This window comes from Microcaecilia unicolor, chromosome 5 (assembly GCF_901765095.1).
Source record: "Microcaecilia unicolor chromosome 5, aMicUni1.1, whole genome shotgun sequence".
Lineage (NCBI taxonomy): Eukaryota > Metazoa > Chordata > Amphibia > Gymnophiona > Siphonopidae > Microcaecilia > Microcaecilia unicolor.
In genome coordinates this window covers 122,760,341-122,774,607 of record NC_044035.1, presented here as the reverse complement: position 1 = coordinate 122,774,607, position 14,267 = coordinate 122,760,341, and the positions used below count along the sequence as shown (strand labels likewise).

The 14,267-nt window shown below is 42.2% G+C and overlaps 1 protein-coding gene across 1 annotated transcript in view; it reads right to left on the bottom strand.

Annotated features, from left to right (window-relative positions):
• ZMIZ1 (zinc finger MIZ-type containing 1) overlaps positions 1-14,267 on the bottom strand; it is a 1,052,488-nt gene that overhangs the window by 12,587 nt on the left and 1,025,634 nt on the right. Inside the window, 1 exon segment of the mRNA XM_030203240.1 lies at positions 2,267-2,512. Within this exon segment, the coding sequence (XP_030059100.1) occupies positions 2,267-2,512 (246 nt within the window).

Genomic DNA, 14,267 nt, shown 5'->3' with positions numbered 1-14,267 from the left:
TAAGACTCACTGCAAGAAATTGAAGAATAATGTCTCTGGGGTTGAGACAGTGATGTGTACTAAGCAGGAGAAAGACCTTGGAACAGTCATGCTAGATGAGCCTAAAATAGCAAACCTGCATGAAAAGAGCCAGAGAGATTCTGCACCTCCACGACAGTCATGACCGTCCTGAAAAATACCACCTGAATAGTGCGCGGTGTGCACCAAAAGCTGTAGGGGTGGTTAGAATCAACGACCTAATATATTTACTAGGGATGTGCTGTCATTTTAAAATTAGGGCTGCATTTAATTTAAAAAGTGCAATTGTGATTAATCGCATGATTAATCGTGCGATTAAAGTTTTTTTTTACCCACTTATTTCCCACTGCACCTCCTTGTGACTCTGGGCAAAATCACTTAAATCTCCATTGCCCCAGGTATAAAACATGTACCTGTATATAATATATAAACCGCTTTGATTGTAACCACAGAAAGGCGGTATATCAAATCCCACCACCCTTCCCTAAAGGACTGATAATATCCCTCCCTCCCACCCCCCCAGATCCAATAAATATATCTCCCTTTCTCTTCCTTCCCTCCATTTCCTCTTTCCCTAGGTTCATTATCTCTTTCTCTCTCCCTCCTTCCCCTCCACCTTCATGAGTAGCAACACAAACTTGGTGGTGAACAACACAAGGTTCTTTTCGTGGCTGCTGGAGATTACTGCTTTGGCAATAGGCTCCACTGGTGACCTCACTAGTTCTGCTTGCAGGTCTGCAAGCTCACTCCACTCCCCCTACTCAGGGTTCGGCATCTGCCCCCTCTCCCCCCCGCCAGTCTTCTTTCAAAGTGGTCTTCTGTTGGTCCCTGACAGTGGCTGCCTGCGGCCAGGTCTGAAGCTTTCCCTCTAACCCATCCCACCCGTGCAAATACAGGAAGTGATATCAGAGGAGGTGGAATGGGCCAGAGGGAAAGCTTTGGAACAGACCACAGGCAGCCTATGTGCAACACTGCCACTGCTGGGGACCAACAGAAGACCATTTTTAAGGTAGGCTGAAGTGCGGGGGGGGGGGGGGGGGTGATGCTGAATCTTAGTTGGAAGGAAAGATGCTGGACCATGCTGAGGACAGGGGTCGGGAATGGAAGAGAGCAGAAGAGACGTTTGGAGGAGACAGGAGATGGCGCAACATAATTAAATTCTTTGGGCCTAAACCTACACGCAGGGATTTACACCAAATTTTCACTGGTGTACATGGATGCACGTAGATTTAGGCCCTGAAATATCAACTAAGCATATTTTATAATTGGCGCTTAAATTTAGGTGCTGATTATAGAATAAACTTAATCGGCACTGATTTCAGCACCAATTATTTAGGCGCCATATATAGAATCTCCTCCTTAGTGTGTAAATTAGCGCATGGGAACTGTTAGCACATGGTGTGGTAACTGGCATGACAGCATGTGCTAATTCACATGCTGTTTAGCCTGTTACGAGGTGGGGAATGCGTGTGACCTGTGCACTGTAGTTAGCGCAGTCACGTATTGTGTGCTGTCACTGTTACAGATAGCATGGATGCTCTTACCGCCTCCTAAGTAGGAAGCAGGAAGTGCATCTATGCTGTCTGTACACTTACCACGTGGCCGAAATTTGTTGTGTCGTAACTGTATGGGAACATACTAGGAACATCCCCAACAGGTAACAACACACAGATTTTGCACTGAACACAAAGTAATTTCCAGCCCTTTCCACATAGTAAGCAAAAGCTTTACTGCATTTTAACAAAAAGGCCCCTTTATTTCAAATGATAATCAAACCACACTGTGCACTGAATTCGCAGACTCAGATATACAAGTGGTTTGAAGGTGAAAAAGTACACAAAAGAAACATGTCACCTTTCTCTTTCAGGCATTTGCGTGCCTGAAAGAGAAAGAAATTAATTCTGGATACAGCCCCTCTGAAAACAACTCAAAGTTACATTCCTCCTGAAAATGTGATCTAGAAGTAAGTCCAGAAGGTCGGTTGACAGAACCTTTTTGACCATTCATTACAACTGTGGTGGGAAACACTCCAGTTTTGCAGTAAGAGAGAAGGTTTCATGCTTTGTTATGCACCATGCAATCATAAAGAACAAGCAAGTTTGAGCAGGCAGCCAAGCAAGTGTCCCTTTCACCTTAATTTAACAATCCAGTAGACAATGACACATGCAGTGAGTTGCTAACTTTCCCTTTCCTCCTCCCCCCTCAGAAATGTAATAGGTAGGCAGATGAGCACATGACAGAAACTTACATCCAGTGAGGGCTCCGGCATCTCAGATGCTCCCTGTCCACCAGCCTGACCTTCTAAGGCTGAAGAATGGTTAAAGGTCAAGTCACTGTGTGGATGGTTGCTAGAAGCGGCCTGTGGTGGCTGCCGGGACTGCTGGGTAGGACCACTGTGATGTAATGGTTGCCCTGACTGGCTGCTGGGGTGAGGTGCGTGCAAACCTTGCTGCATGGAGCTATGGGATTGATCAGTGCTGCCAGGATGAGGGATCTGCGAAGGAGGAAAAAGCAGGAAAGAAAGTGAGGCCACACAGTACAGTGCTGCTCAAGGCGTCTGAAGAAAATGAAATCCCTTCAATAAATGTTAAAATAAAAGCATCAGACAAGGAAGAAAGAGTCCCCATCCAGTCCTTGAGTTAATGTCGCTTTATCACCTTCAACCTAAAGCACTTTATTTGAGAGTTACAGCTCATGCTCTGCCTTTTTAAACCGTCCACATTTTTTACCAGCATTACAACTCTTTCTAAAGAGGTACTTCACCTTGAAATGTCCTTTTTCTAAATATGAGGTGCTTGGAGGACTTTTCAAAAAGTATTATTGTACAAGCAGACATTGCTCTATAATAACTTTTATACTAAAATGAAAATTAAGGTTTTTAAAAGGCTTTTAAATACTTCTGGAGGTTTAAGCAGCTATCAGTGAAATACCTGCTGGCTCCAACTTGAAGTATTGGGGGAAACAGGAAGTTAACAAGTGATGTTTTAAGTCAAGTCTAAGGTAACTGAAAGCAACCAGTTTAGATGAGGTAAACCAGTCTTTTAAATGAACACATAATTCAGTAGACTTTCAAATCGTTACATATTTAAAGGCGATACGTTATTTTTCTTCAACAAAGAACATTTATACTAGACAATATTGCATATTTTTTTTAAGGCAATGTAGCAATGCCTCTCCATCTAAAAGCCTTAATCTAAAGGTATTTAAAATTAGTGGTGAACAAAAGGAAAAAAAAAACCCTTTATAACACCCTTGAGTCACACTTACTATAGCTCATCAAGAAGGGTTTTCTTTCATAGAGCTCTATTTTCTTTCCTTAATTTTTTTTATTAAGATTTTCAACCAATGAAAGCAGCATACAAAGATATTTGTCTACTTTTTTTTTTTTTTTTTAGGAATCCATCCCAGAGACACACTATCAATGTGATAACCTGAGTCAATGCAAAGGTTGGAGACTGCAATGATCATATTTATCTCAATCTAACTAACAGCTGCAAAGCATCCTCGTTATAATGTAGTAAACATCCATACACTCAGGTCGAATAATTAAATCCTTTCAAAATAATGTTTCTCCGAAGAAGCAGAGGTGGTAATTGATATCCCCATTGTGGCCCAAACAGTACAAACAGGGAGCAGGTATGCTCAGCAATCATCATATTGGAGGGTATATTCCACATTCGCTCCTCTCCAACAAAATGAGGACTTTACCTTGGCAGCTACAGACCTGATGTATTCACAACAGAAGGTGGTGGAATTGGATAATTTAGGAATGGTTGAGGAGGGAGGGAATGTAGTGAGTTTCACAGAGCTAACAGATCAATATTTATCTAGGCAAAGAGTGAGGAGTAACTTAATGGACGAGGAGTCTGATTTTGAATGCTCAGTCATAGCTAATTATAGCAAAAAGAAGATATTGAAGATTTGTGCAATCGAACACTAGTCGGGGAGGCAAGTCAAGCTTTTCTTTATATTTCTGATGCATTTTTTTTCAGCATCATTTTCTAAGAGAATGGCTCCCAGTCTAGTCTCATGGTGGTGGCAGCAGTATGCTATGAGAATGTTTTGTGGCAGTGGGTTCAGGCAGGCCTATGATGGAGGACAGGCAAATCCTTGAGAAAAACTTTTCCAGTCTGCCATAAACCTGGGACTAGGGGGTAGATCTAGATCTAACTTTCAGTAGGACAGTGAAAAAACAAAAAGCAAAGCAACAGTGGAGCAACTCAACAAGAATTGAGTGAATTCCCTCAAAAGAGCCTACTCAAAACCCATGCCTGAATCCAAGAGAAAATCCATGGCACGATCTGAAGACTACAGTCCAGAGACAATCCCCAGTGAACTTGAAAGAGTTTGAGCTATTTTGCCAACAAGAATAGGAAGAAGTATACCATCCCAGTGTGCAAAGCTGGAAGACATTTCTCCACAGTTCTGTTTTTATTGTTACAAAAGTGGCTTCAAGGGGTATGAAGACTTATGCAATCAAGTCTTTCTGGTTTCTTATTCTTAATTACTTTCTGAATATATAAGTTCTAGAATTGGTTTTTCATGTTCAAAGTGTACAGTATGTTGTTTAGACCAGTGAAACAAACTCCTACTTTTAAGCATTTTAAACTGTATTTTTCAGACACTGTGTTAGGATTTGTTTTGCAAAGCACTTGTATCTTAGTAAAATTTTCACAAGTATTTGCCCACCAAATAATCACAGTAAGTACACATTACTTAGCAGTTCCAAAACTGGAAATGACAAGGGAAGAAGGAGGCAAGCGCTCAAAAGATGATGATGTATCAAAACCCATTGTGTTTCCAATGGCATATAATACCAAGAGAATGGATTCAGATGAAAACATGTCCAGCACTCTACTAAAAGGGAGAAATATATGAATGATCTTCCAAGCCACTGATATAGAACAAACTTCCTTTTCAAAACGTTGGAATATAATGGGGAAGCAGTCGTGTATATGCATTAATAAACAGGCATGGAAAGAGGAGGAGGAACTGAAAACCTGGAAGAGACTGGAAAGTAAGGGTCACAAACCTTTGTAAAGAATGAGTTTCCATGGTCCTCTGAGCAGAGTATTGCTGTCTTTTTACCTAGAGCAAATTCTATTTGAATATGTGCTGTAAAAGATTTGTTCAAGCTTGATCAGTCTGGAGGAGAAGTATGTCTGTAATTCTTAACATATGAGTAGTTATACTGGGTCAGACCAATGGTCCATCCAGCCCAGTATCCTGTTTTCCAAACAGTGGCCAAGTCAGGTCACATGGCAGAAACCAAATTGTGGCAACACGCCATACTACAAATCCCAGGGCAAGCAGTAGCTTCCCATTTCTATCTCAATAGCAGACTATGGACTTTTCCTCCTGGAATTTGTCCAAACCTTTTTTAAACTCAGATACATTAACTGCTGTTACCACATCCTCTTGCAAAGAGTTCCAAAGCTTAACTATTCACTCAGTGAAAAAATACTTCCTCCTATTTGTTTTAAAAGTATTTCAATGTAACTTCCTTGAACTTTTCCAAAGAGTAAAAATTGATTTACTTCTACTCATTCTATACAACTCAGGATTTTGTAGACCTCAATCATCTCTCATCCATCTCTTTTCCAAGCTGAAGAGCCCTAACCTCTTTAGCCTTTCCTCATACGAGAGGAGTTCCATCCCCTTTATCATTTTGGTCACTCTTCTTTGAACCATTTTTAATTCTGCTATATCTTTGTTGAGATACGGTGACCAGAACTGAATGCAATACTTTCAAGATAGTGCTCTATAATTGCACTGAGATTAACTATTAGCAATCCAGTAACAGTATGGACCCAGGAAAATGCTAGCTTTATTTATGGAAGAGAAAAAAAACAAAGCAAAGGTAGCCCCCTTAACAAAAACACAAAAAGAAGAAGGGGGGCAGACCTATGTAATTAATTCCAAGACCCTTGTATTATAATGAAATTAGGTACATATATACAAAGTAAAGATTAGGGTTCTGCATGCTTTCAGTGTTAGTTCACAAAATATCTGCAGATTGATTTTTCTGTCATTGTTCTCTCAGACTTGTGGACTTAGAGTATTTAGTTCTGCAGTGCCACAGGGAAAAACTTGTTTAATAGCACCCAACAACTAAAAGGACAGTCTTTTAGGCCTGTAGTACCACCTAGTGAAATTTCCTTAAGAAGCTGCTGGTATGCTGTGCTTATGTAGTAATGTGATTCAATTTAAAAAGCTCCTTAAGATATAGTTATTTATAGTATTTTATTAAGATTTTGAAAACGTAATGCCAGTTTGGTTTATGTGAATTTAAACGCAGAATTATTAATGTTTGTATGTCATGCACTGATTATTGTTATTATGTATGATTACTGGAAACCATCTAGGTGTTTAGGCGGCATATAAATTTTTTAAATAAATAAATAATAAAACAATGTGCCTTTAATTAGTAGGCCAAGATGCTCATTTTCAAAGCAGATGAACATCTTAAAATGCCTAAAAAATGTCTATCTGCTAAACGTGTCCAAATCCTGATTTTGCAAAGTCAGAATTTGGACTTTTCACAATGCAGTTTGTCCGAATAGCAAGGGGTCATGTTGTGGGCAGGACTAGGGAGAGTCCAAAAGTAGGATGTCCAGCAGGGATTTTCAAATGGGAAGAAACATCCATGTCTGAAAAGGGAGGATGTTTTTATCTAGACTTGTTTCAGTCATGTTCAAGTTACAAAAGGTTGCTCTAATTCAGCGTCTGGCCACTGGAGGGTTTGAGGTACGGCCCCTTGTTAATCCTCCAGTGGATGTTGTCTCCCTCCCTCCTGAAAGTGAAACTGAAAAGGAAAACCAGGTTCTATGTCAGCAGCAGGTATTATAGCTGTTCTGAGCAAAACATTAAGCAGGTCTGAGGAGTAGCTTAGTGGTTAGTGCAGTGGACTGTGCTTCAAGAAAACCAGGTTCAAATCCCACTTGAACTCTTTTTTTTTTTTTTTTATAATAATTCTGAGCCTTCCAGAAACAGAAAAATACCTTGTATACCTAAATATATAAGACAAGGTATTTTTCAGGTCCTCGAGGGATCATATTTAAAAAAAAAAGAAAGTGGGGTTTGAACCTGTGTCTCTTGGTTTACAGTGCACAGCACAAACCACTAGGCTACTCCTCTGCTCTGTAGGGATGTCTGTGTGGCCATATTTTTGAAAACAATGCCAGACGTTCATGTCCCTGGTTTTTTGTCGTTCGAATTGGCTATTCATTTTGGCCGTTTTTAGTGCAAAAATGTCCATCTCATAGCCACAATCTAACAAGAAATCTAGACCTTTTTCCTGTTTGATTATAGCTGTGAGATGACTCTTTTTTGTTGTTGTTGGATGTAACAGTTAGAGTGGGATATGGGCCTAGGTTCCCTTCTCTATAATGCACTGCACTGACCACTAAGCTACTCCAATGACCTGCTTGCTGCTCTAATAGGACTGGCTATAACATCTGAAGCTGTCATAGAGGCTAGTATGGATGGACCGTTTCTTTCACATCTTTGGGTAGTGAGAGTCAGTGACCACTAGGGGAGTAAGGTTGGTCAGGCCTTAATCCCTCCAGTGGTCATTTGGTCATGCTTTTGCGACTTAGTCATGATTGAAACAGGTCTACACCAAGACGTCTAACTTTTAGCCCCAGACATTTTTGCTTTGTTGCATTATGGCAAAAAAAAAAAAAAATCCAAATTTTGGGAATACCCAAATCCTACCCCAACTCGCCCCCTTGTGATTTAGACACATTGCATATGAACTGCATAGAAAACCATCTTAAAAATGGGTTTTAAAAATAGCAATTTGGACATTTTGTAAAAAAAAAAAAACATCTGCCGCTTTTTGGACATTTATCTGTTTTAAAAATGAGCCCTTTGGTGTTCTACAAGGGGGTTCACATCCATGAAAACCAGGATATTGGTGTTGAGATAACATCAGGAACAGACTGCTTTCTAATCAAATTTCCTCTACATGACACCTGAAACAGAATGGCAAATTCCAGACTTTGGAAGGATATCAGAGGTAAGAAAAAGCTGACTGCTGAGAATTCCCTAGATGCTTTTTAACTGGTGGAGGAGAGGAAAATGGTAACGGAATTCAAACATGCGTGGGATAAACATAAAGGAATCCTGTTCAGAAGGAAAGGATCCTCAGGAGCTTAACCGAGATTGGATAGCAGAGCCGGTAGTGGGAGGCGGGGCTGGAGGTTGGGAGGCGGGGATAGTGCGGGGCCGACTTATACGGTCTGTGCCATAGCCAGTGGTGGGAGGCGGGACTGGAGGTTGGGAGGCAGGGATAGCGCTGGGCAGACTTATACGGTCTGTGCCAGAGCCGGTGGTGGGAGGCGGGGATAGTGCTGGGCAGACTTATACGGTCTGTGCCCTGAAGAGCACAGGTACAAATCAAAGTAGGGTATACACAAAAGTAGCACACATGAGTTGTCTTGTTGGGCAGACTGGATGGACCGTGCAGGTCTTTTTCTGCCGTCATCTACTATGTTACTATGTAACTATATACAGTGGTGGAAATAAGTATTTGATCCCTTGCTGATTTTGTAAGTTTGCCCACTGACAAAGACATGAGCAGCCCATAATTGAAGGGTAGGTTATTGGTAACAGTGAGAGATAGCACATCACAAATTAAATCCGGAAAATCACATTGTGGAAAGTATATGAATTTATTTGCATTCTGCAGAGGGAAATAAGTATTTAATCCCTCTGGCAAACAAGACCTAATACTTGGTGGCAAAACCCTTGTTGGCAAGCACAGCGGTCAGACGTCTTCTGTAGTTGATGATGAGGTTTGCACACATGTCAGGAGGAATTTTGGTCCACTCCTCTTTGCAGATCATCTCTAAATCATTAAGAGTTCTGGGCTGTCGCTTGGCAACTCGCAGCTTCAGCTCCCTCCATAAGTTTTCAATGGGATTAAGGTCTGGTGACTGGCTAGGCCACTCCATGACCCTAATGTGCTTCTTCCTGAGCCACTCCTTTGTTGCCTTGGCTGTATGTTTTGGGTCATTGTCGTGCTGGAAGACCCAGCCACGACCCATTTTTAAGGCCCTGGCGGAGGGAAGGAGGTTGTCACTCAGAATTGTACGGTACATGGCCCCATCCATTCTCCCATTGATGCGGTGAAGTAGTCCTGTGCCCTTAGCAGAGAAACACCCCCAAAACATAACATTTCCACCTCCATGCTTGACAGTGGGGACGGTGTTCTTTGGGTCATAGGCAGCATTTCTCTTCCTCCAAACACGGCGAGTTGAGTTCATGCCAAAGAGCTCAATTTTTGTCTCATCTGACCACAGCACCTTCTCCCAATCACTCTCGGCATCATCCAGGTGTTCACTGGCAAACTTCAGACGGGCCGTCACATGTGCCTTCCGGAGCAGGGGGACCTTGCGGGCACTGCAGGATTGCAATCCGTTATGTCGTAATGTGTTACCAATGGTTTTCGTGGTGACAGTGGTCCAGCTGCCTTGAGATCATTGACAAGTTCCCCCCTTGTAGTTGTAGGCTGATTTCTAACCTTCCTCATGATCAAGGATACCCCACGAGGTGAGATTTTGCGTGGAGCCCCAGATCTTTGTCGATTGACAGTCATTTTGTACTTCTTCCATTTTCTTACTATGGCACCAACAGTTGTCTCCTTCTCGCCCAGCGTCTTACTGATGGTTTTGTAGCCCATTCCAGCCTTGTGCAGGTGTATGATCTTGTCCCTGACATCCTTAGACAGCTCCTTGCTCTTGGCCATTTTGTAGAGGTTAGAGTCTGACTGATTCACTGAGTCTGTGGACAGGTGTCTTTCATACAGGTGACCATTGCCGACAGCTGTCTGTCATGCAGGTAACGAGTTGATTTGGAGCATCTACCTGGTCTGTAGGGGCCAGATCTCTTACTGGTTGGTGGGGGATCAAATACTTATTTCCCTCTGCAGAATGCAAATAAATTCATATACTTTCCACAATGTGATTTTCCGGATTTAATTTGTGATGTGCTATCTCTCACTGTTACCAATAACCTACCCTTCAATTATGGGCTGCTCATGTCTTTGTCAGTGGGCAAACTTACAAAATCAGCAAGGGATCAAATACTTATTTCCACCACTGTATCTGTGGAAGAAAAGATAATTACAGTATCAGAGCAGGTTGATATTTGGAATACATGAGTTACCCCTTTTTCTATGTGCAGAATGATCCATTCAAAAGTTTAAAACCCTACTCACAACCCAATTTTTCCATCAAGCCTCTGGGATCCAGCCATTGAGCTGAATGTCTGATAAACTGACAGTTTTATAAAGGGTTTAACTGTTCTTGTGTATTTTGAACTTTCTTGTTACAAATGGTGTTCCTTTCTCTGATTATAATAATATTTTTATTGTACACCACTTAGGTCTGTCCAACAAGGTAGTATATCAAATAATACAACAAACAATAAACTTAGTTAAGGCCCTAGGGAAAACTGCACCACTAAAAAAGGTCTTATGCCCCAATTACAGATGTTCACCTTGATTCTCTTCAAAACCTTGGTCTCTTAAGCACAAAAGATGGAAGAGAAGGAATAAATCTCACCAAGACTTAACATCAGCCAAAAAAAACCATCTTTGTCAATGCATGGAACAGGCTGCCACTTCAACCAAGCACCTGTTCAGCCAAATAAATGACTTGTTGCAACCTCTACAACTGAACACTGCTGTACCAGAAACGCACTGGGATCATGACACTAATAGCATTATGGAGAATGAATAAGTTATGATCACCTGGGCATCTCCATTCTGACAAAAAGCTAGATGCAAGGAAACCGGTAATAGTGGTAAAAGAAAAAAAAAACCCCACTAGAACGACACTGATCATAGAAATGTGAGTCCCAAGTTGAGTCATGTACAGAGAGAAAATATCTTCAAGAACCAAGAATGCAGTCCAAGACCAAAAAATGTGGCAAAAAGATGCAGAAATATTTCCCATCATTTCAGGTACCACAGGCATGATTAATAAGTATTTCCAAGCATGCTCGGATAGGTTGCCTAAATGTTTCATCTTATGTATTCAAGAAGGAAGCTCTCTTTCGCACAATTCAAGTACTACAGCAAGTGCTAGTAGTAAATTTCAGAGACTAAGATCACACTCAACATACCCTAGGTCTTAGAAGCGAGCGTCATTACAGTCATGATATGTGTAAAACTAACCTGCTTGGAGACACTGTCCCCGAAAGAACCCTAATTGTAACCTGGATTGGCCACTGTTGCAAATAGGATACTGGGCTAGATGGACTGGGGCGGACTGACCATTTGGGCAACCGGGCAATGCCTGAGGGCCCAGAGGCTCTGTCTGGTTGCCTGCCGCTGGTCCTACCTTGAAGGGCCCTGGTGGTCTATTGGCATCTTTGGGGACAGGAAAGAATCCCACTCTTTTCTGCCTGCTGCCGCTAGTGTGCCTGCGGCTGGCATCACTGTTTTAAAAATGGCTGCCGAGACCGGCGAGGCTGCCGCGGGAAGTCTCGGCAGCCATTTTGAAAACACGCTGGCCCAGCACTGGCCTGGGGCACACTAGAAGCAAGCAAGAAACAGTGGGATTCTTTCCTGCCCCCTAAGAAGCCACTAAACCACCAGGGCCCTTCAAGGTAGGACCCCCACTTGCAGAGGTCTGAAGAGAGTAGAAAGGGGATGGCAATTGCGGCAGTGGGGGGGGGGGGGGGGGGGGGGGGGGGGGGGGGGCTGTGATGTGCGTGAGGGGGTGGTGGTACAGTGGTGGGGCAGTGGGCAGTGGCTGGGGGGGCCTGATGACCCTTACTGCCTGGGGGCCCCAACTACTGTTAGTACATCCCTGAGATGGACCATTGGTCTGACCCAGTATGGCTGTTCTTAAGAAGTCACCTGCCCTATCAAAACTGAACTGCAGTGATTTTGCTTCATTCTTTACCAACAAAAATAAAAGTCTCTGCCAGCTTTTACAGGCAGTCTCACTCAGTCTCCTGTTAGTTAACCAGGAGCACACACACACACACTGACCCTCTCCTAACAAAGACATATGGGACTCTACTTGGATTTCAGCAAAGCCTTTGATATGGTTCCTGAGTGGGATGAAGTTAGGACCCAAAGTAGTGAACTGGATTGGGAACTAGTTGACTGACAGTGGTGATAAATGGAATCCACTCAGAGAAAAGAAAGGTGAGTAGTGGAATGCCTCAGGTTTGGTGCTCTTTAATATGTTTGTAAATGACATTGCTGAAGGGTTAAGAAGAAAGGTTTGCCCTTTTGCAGATAACACAAAGATTACCACAGTGAATGTGGAGGAGATTGATTTGCATGCACTGCTTCCACTAAATGCGGATGAGTATCATGCATGTTTGTTGTGGGGATTTTGAAGACCTGACTTTGTTGTGGCACTTAAGGACCATGGTTGCCCATTTCTGTTCTAATGGTTTTGTTGGTCCAGTAAAATATATTACATTTTGTAAGGTCAATGTGGCTTGTAGAATCCTGCACTGCAAGAGCTAACACTGAATTACTGTTTTGAACAGGGAGCAAAAGGAATGCCCAGGAGCACTTTATATTTACAAAGTAAGATACATTTTAAGGTAAAAGACTACTGCTGTACAAATACAAAATTAAAATGAGATAAGAAGCCTATTCCTATTCCAGGAATAAATGAGACAATTGGGAGTACTGTGTTCAGTTTTGAAGGCTTTATCTTGCTAAGGACATAAAAAGACTGGGAGCGGTTAAGAGCAAAGCGACAAAAATGATATGGGGCTTGTGCCAAAAGACCTACGAGAGGAGACTTGAGGACCTAAATACATATACCCTAGAGGAAAGGAGGCTTGGGGGTGATGTGATACAGATGTTTAAATATTTGAAAGGTATTCATATGCAAACAAACCTTTTCCAGAGAAGGTAAGTGGTAGAACTAGAGGACATGAATTGATGTTATTTGGTGGGGGGGGGGGGGGGGGGTCGACTTAGGAGAGGGCAGTGGATTCCTGGAGTGCCCTCCCGAGGGAGGTGGTGGAGACAAAAACGGTAACAGAATTCAATAATGCATGAGATAACATAAAGAATTCCTATTTGAAAAGAGAATGGAATCAAAACAACAGCTGCGTTTAAGCAGCAAACCTACTAATTGGAAACCAAGGATAGTGCCTGGTAGATTTCTACGGTCTGTGTTCTGATCATGGCTAGATAGATGTGGTTGGACTGGAGCAGGCTTTAATGGCAACTCCAGCAGTTGACAATTAAGCCACTGCTGGGCAGACTTCTATGGTCTGTGCCCTGAAAATAGCAAGGACAACTCAAGATCAAGTATGCATCTGTTATATCATATCATATACTAGGAGTTTATCTTGTTGGGCAGACTGGATGGACCATGCAGGTCTTTATCTGCTATCATCTACTATGATTTAAGCCAATAACAGAGGAGAATCTTGTGCTAAAGAAGAACCAACTTGACCAGGACAAGCTTGAAAATTACTAGCCAGTATTTAATATCACATTCTAGGAAAACTTATAGAACAATCTGTATTCAGCTCAACAATTGGCTAGAAGACAGAAAATGGCTAGACCCATGTTGATCTGGATTCAGACCCGGTTATAGAATGGAGGCAGTTCTCATATTTTCACAAGATGATCTTCATGGAAACCAAGTCAGGGGATTTGCCTTGGTGTTAGTACTGCTGGATTTCTCTGATTTTTGACACTGTGGACCACAATATCATGGTAACACAATTGGCAGAAACAGATATCAGTGGCACAATACTTGTTGGGTTCAAATCCTATCTATCAGACAGGCAACAGTCCATATTGTTCAGAGGCAGCTCATCGCAACATGTGCACATACCTGTAGGTTACCTCAAGGATCGATATTATCACCTATTCTGTTTAGCATCTACCTCATGTCACTAGTCTATGGAAACTCAGTTTGATACCTATATAGATGACTTGCAGCTAACTCATACCCATTGAACCAGACTTTCCTATAAACCCGAATAAACTGACTATCTGCTTACCAGCAGTTCAAGAATGGGCTAAAAACAACAAACTGTGCCTGAACCCAAGTAAAACTGAGCTCCTGTGGGTTGCTAACACAAGTGGTCACATACTTGCCAACAAAATCCCTTCTGGGAGCTAAGAATTCCCCCTTAAATCACAGGTTAGGAAGCTGGGGTACAGCTAGACTCAACACTTGCACTGATCCCCCCAAAATCCAAGCAATCTTCAGGAGCTGCCTCTATCATCTGCAACAACAATGCTGGTTCTC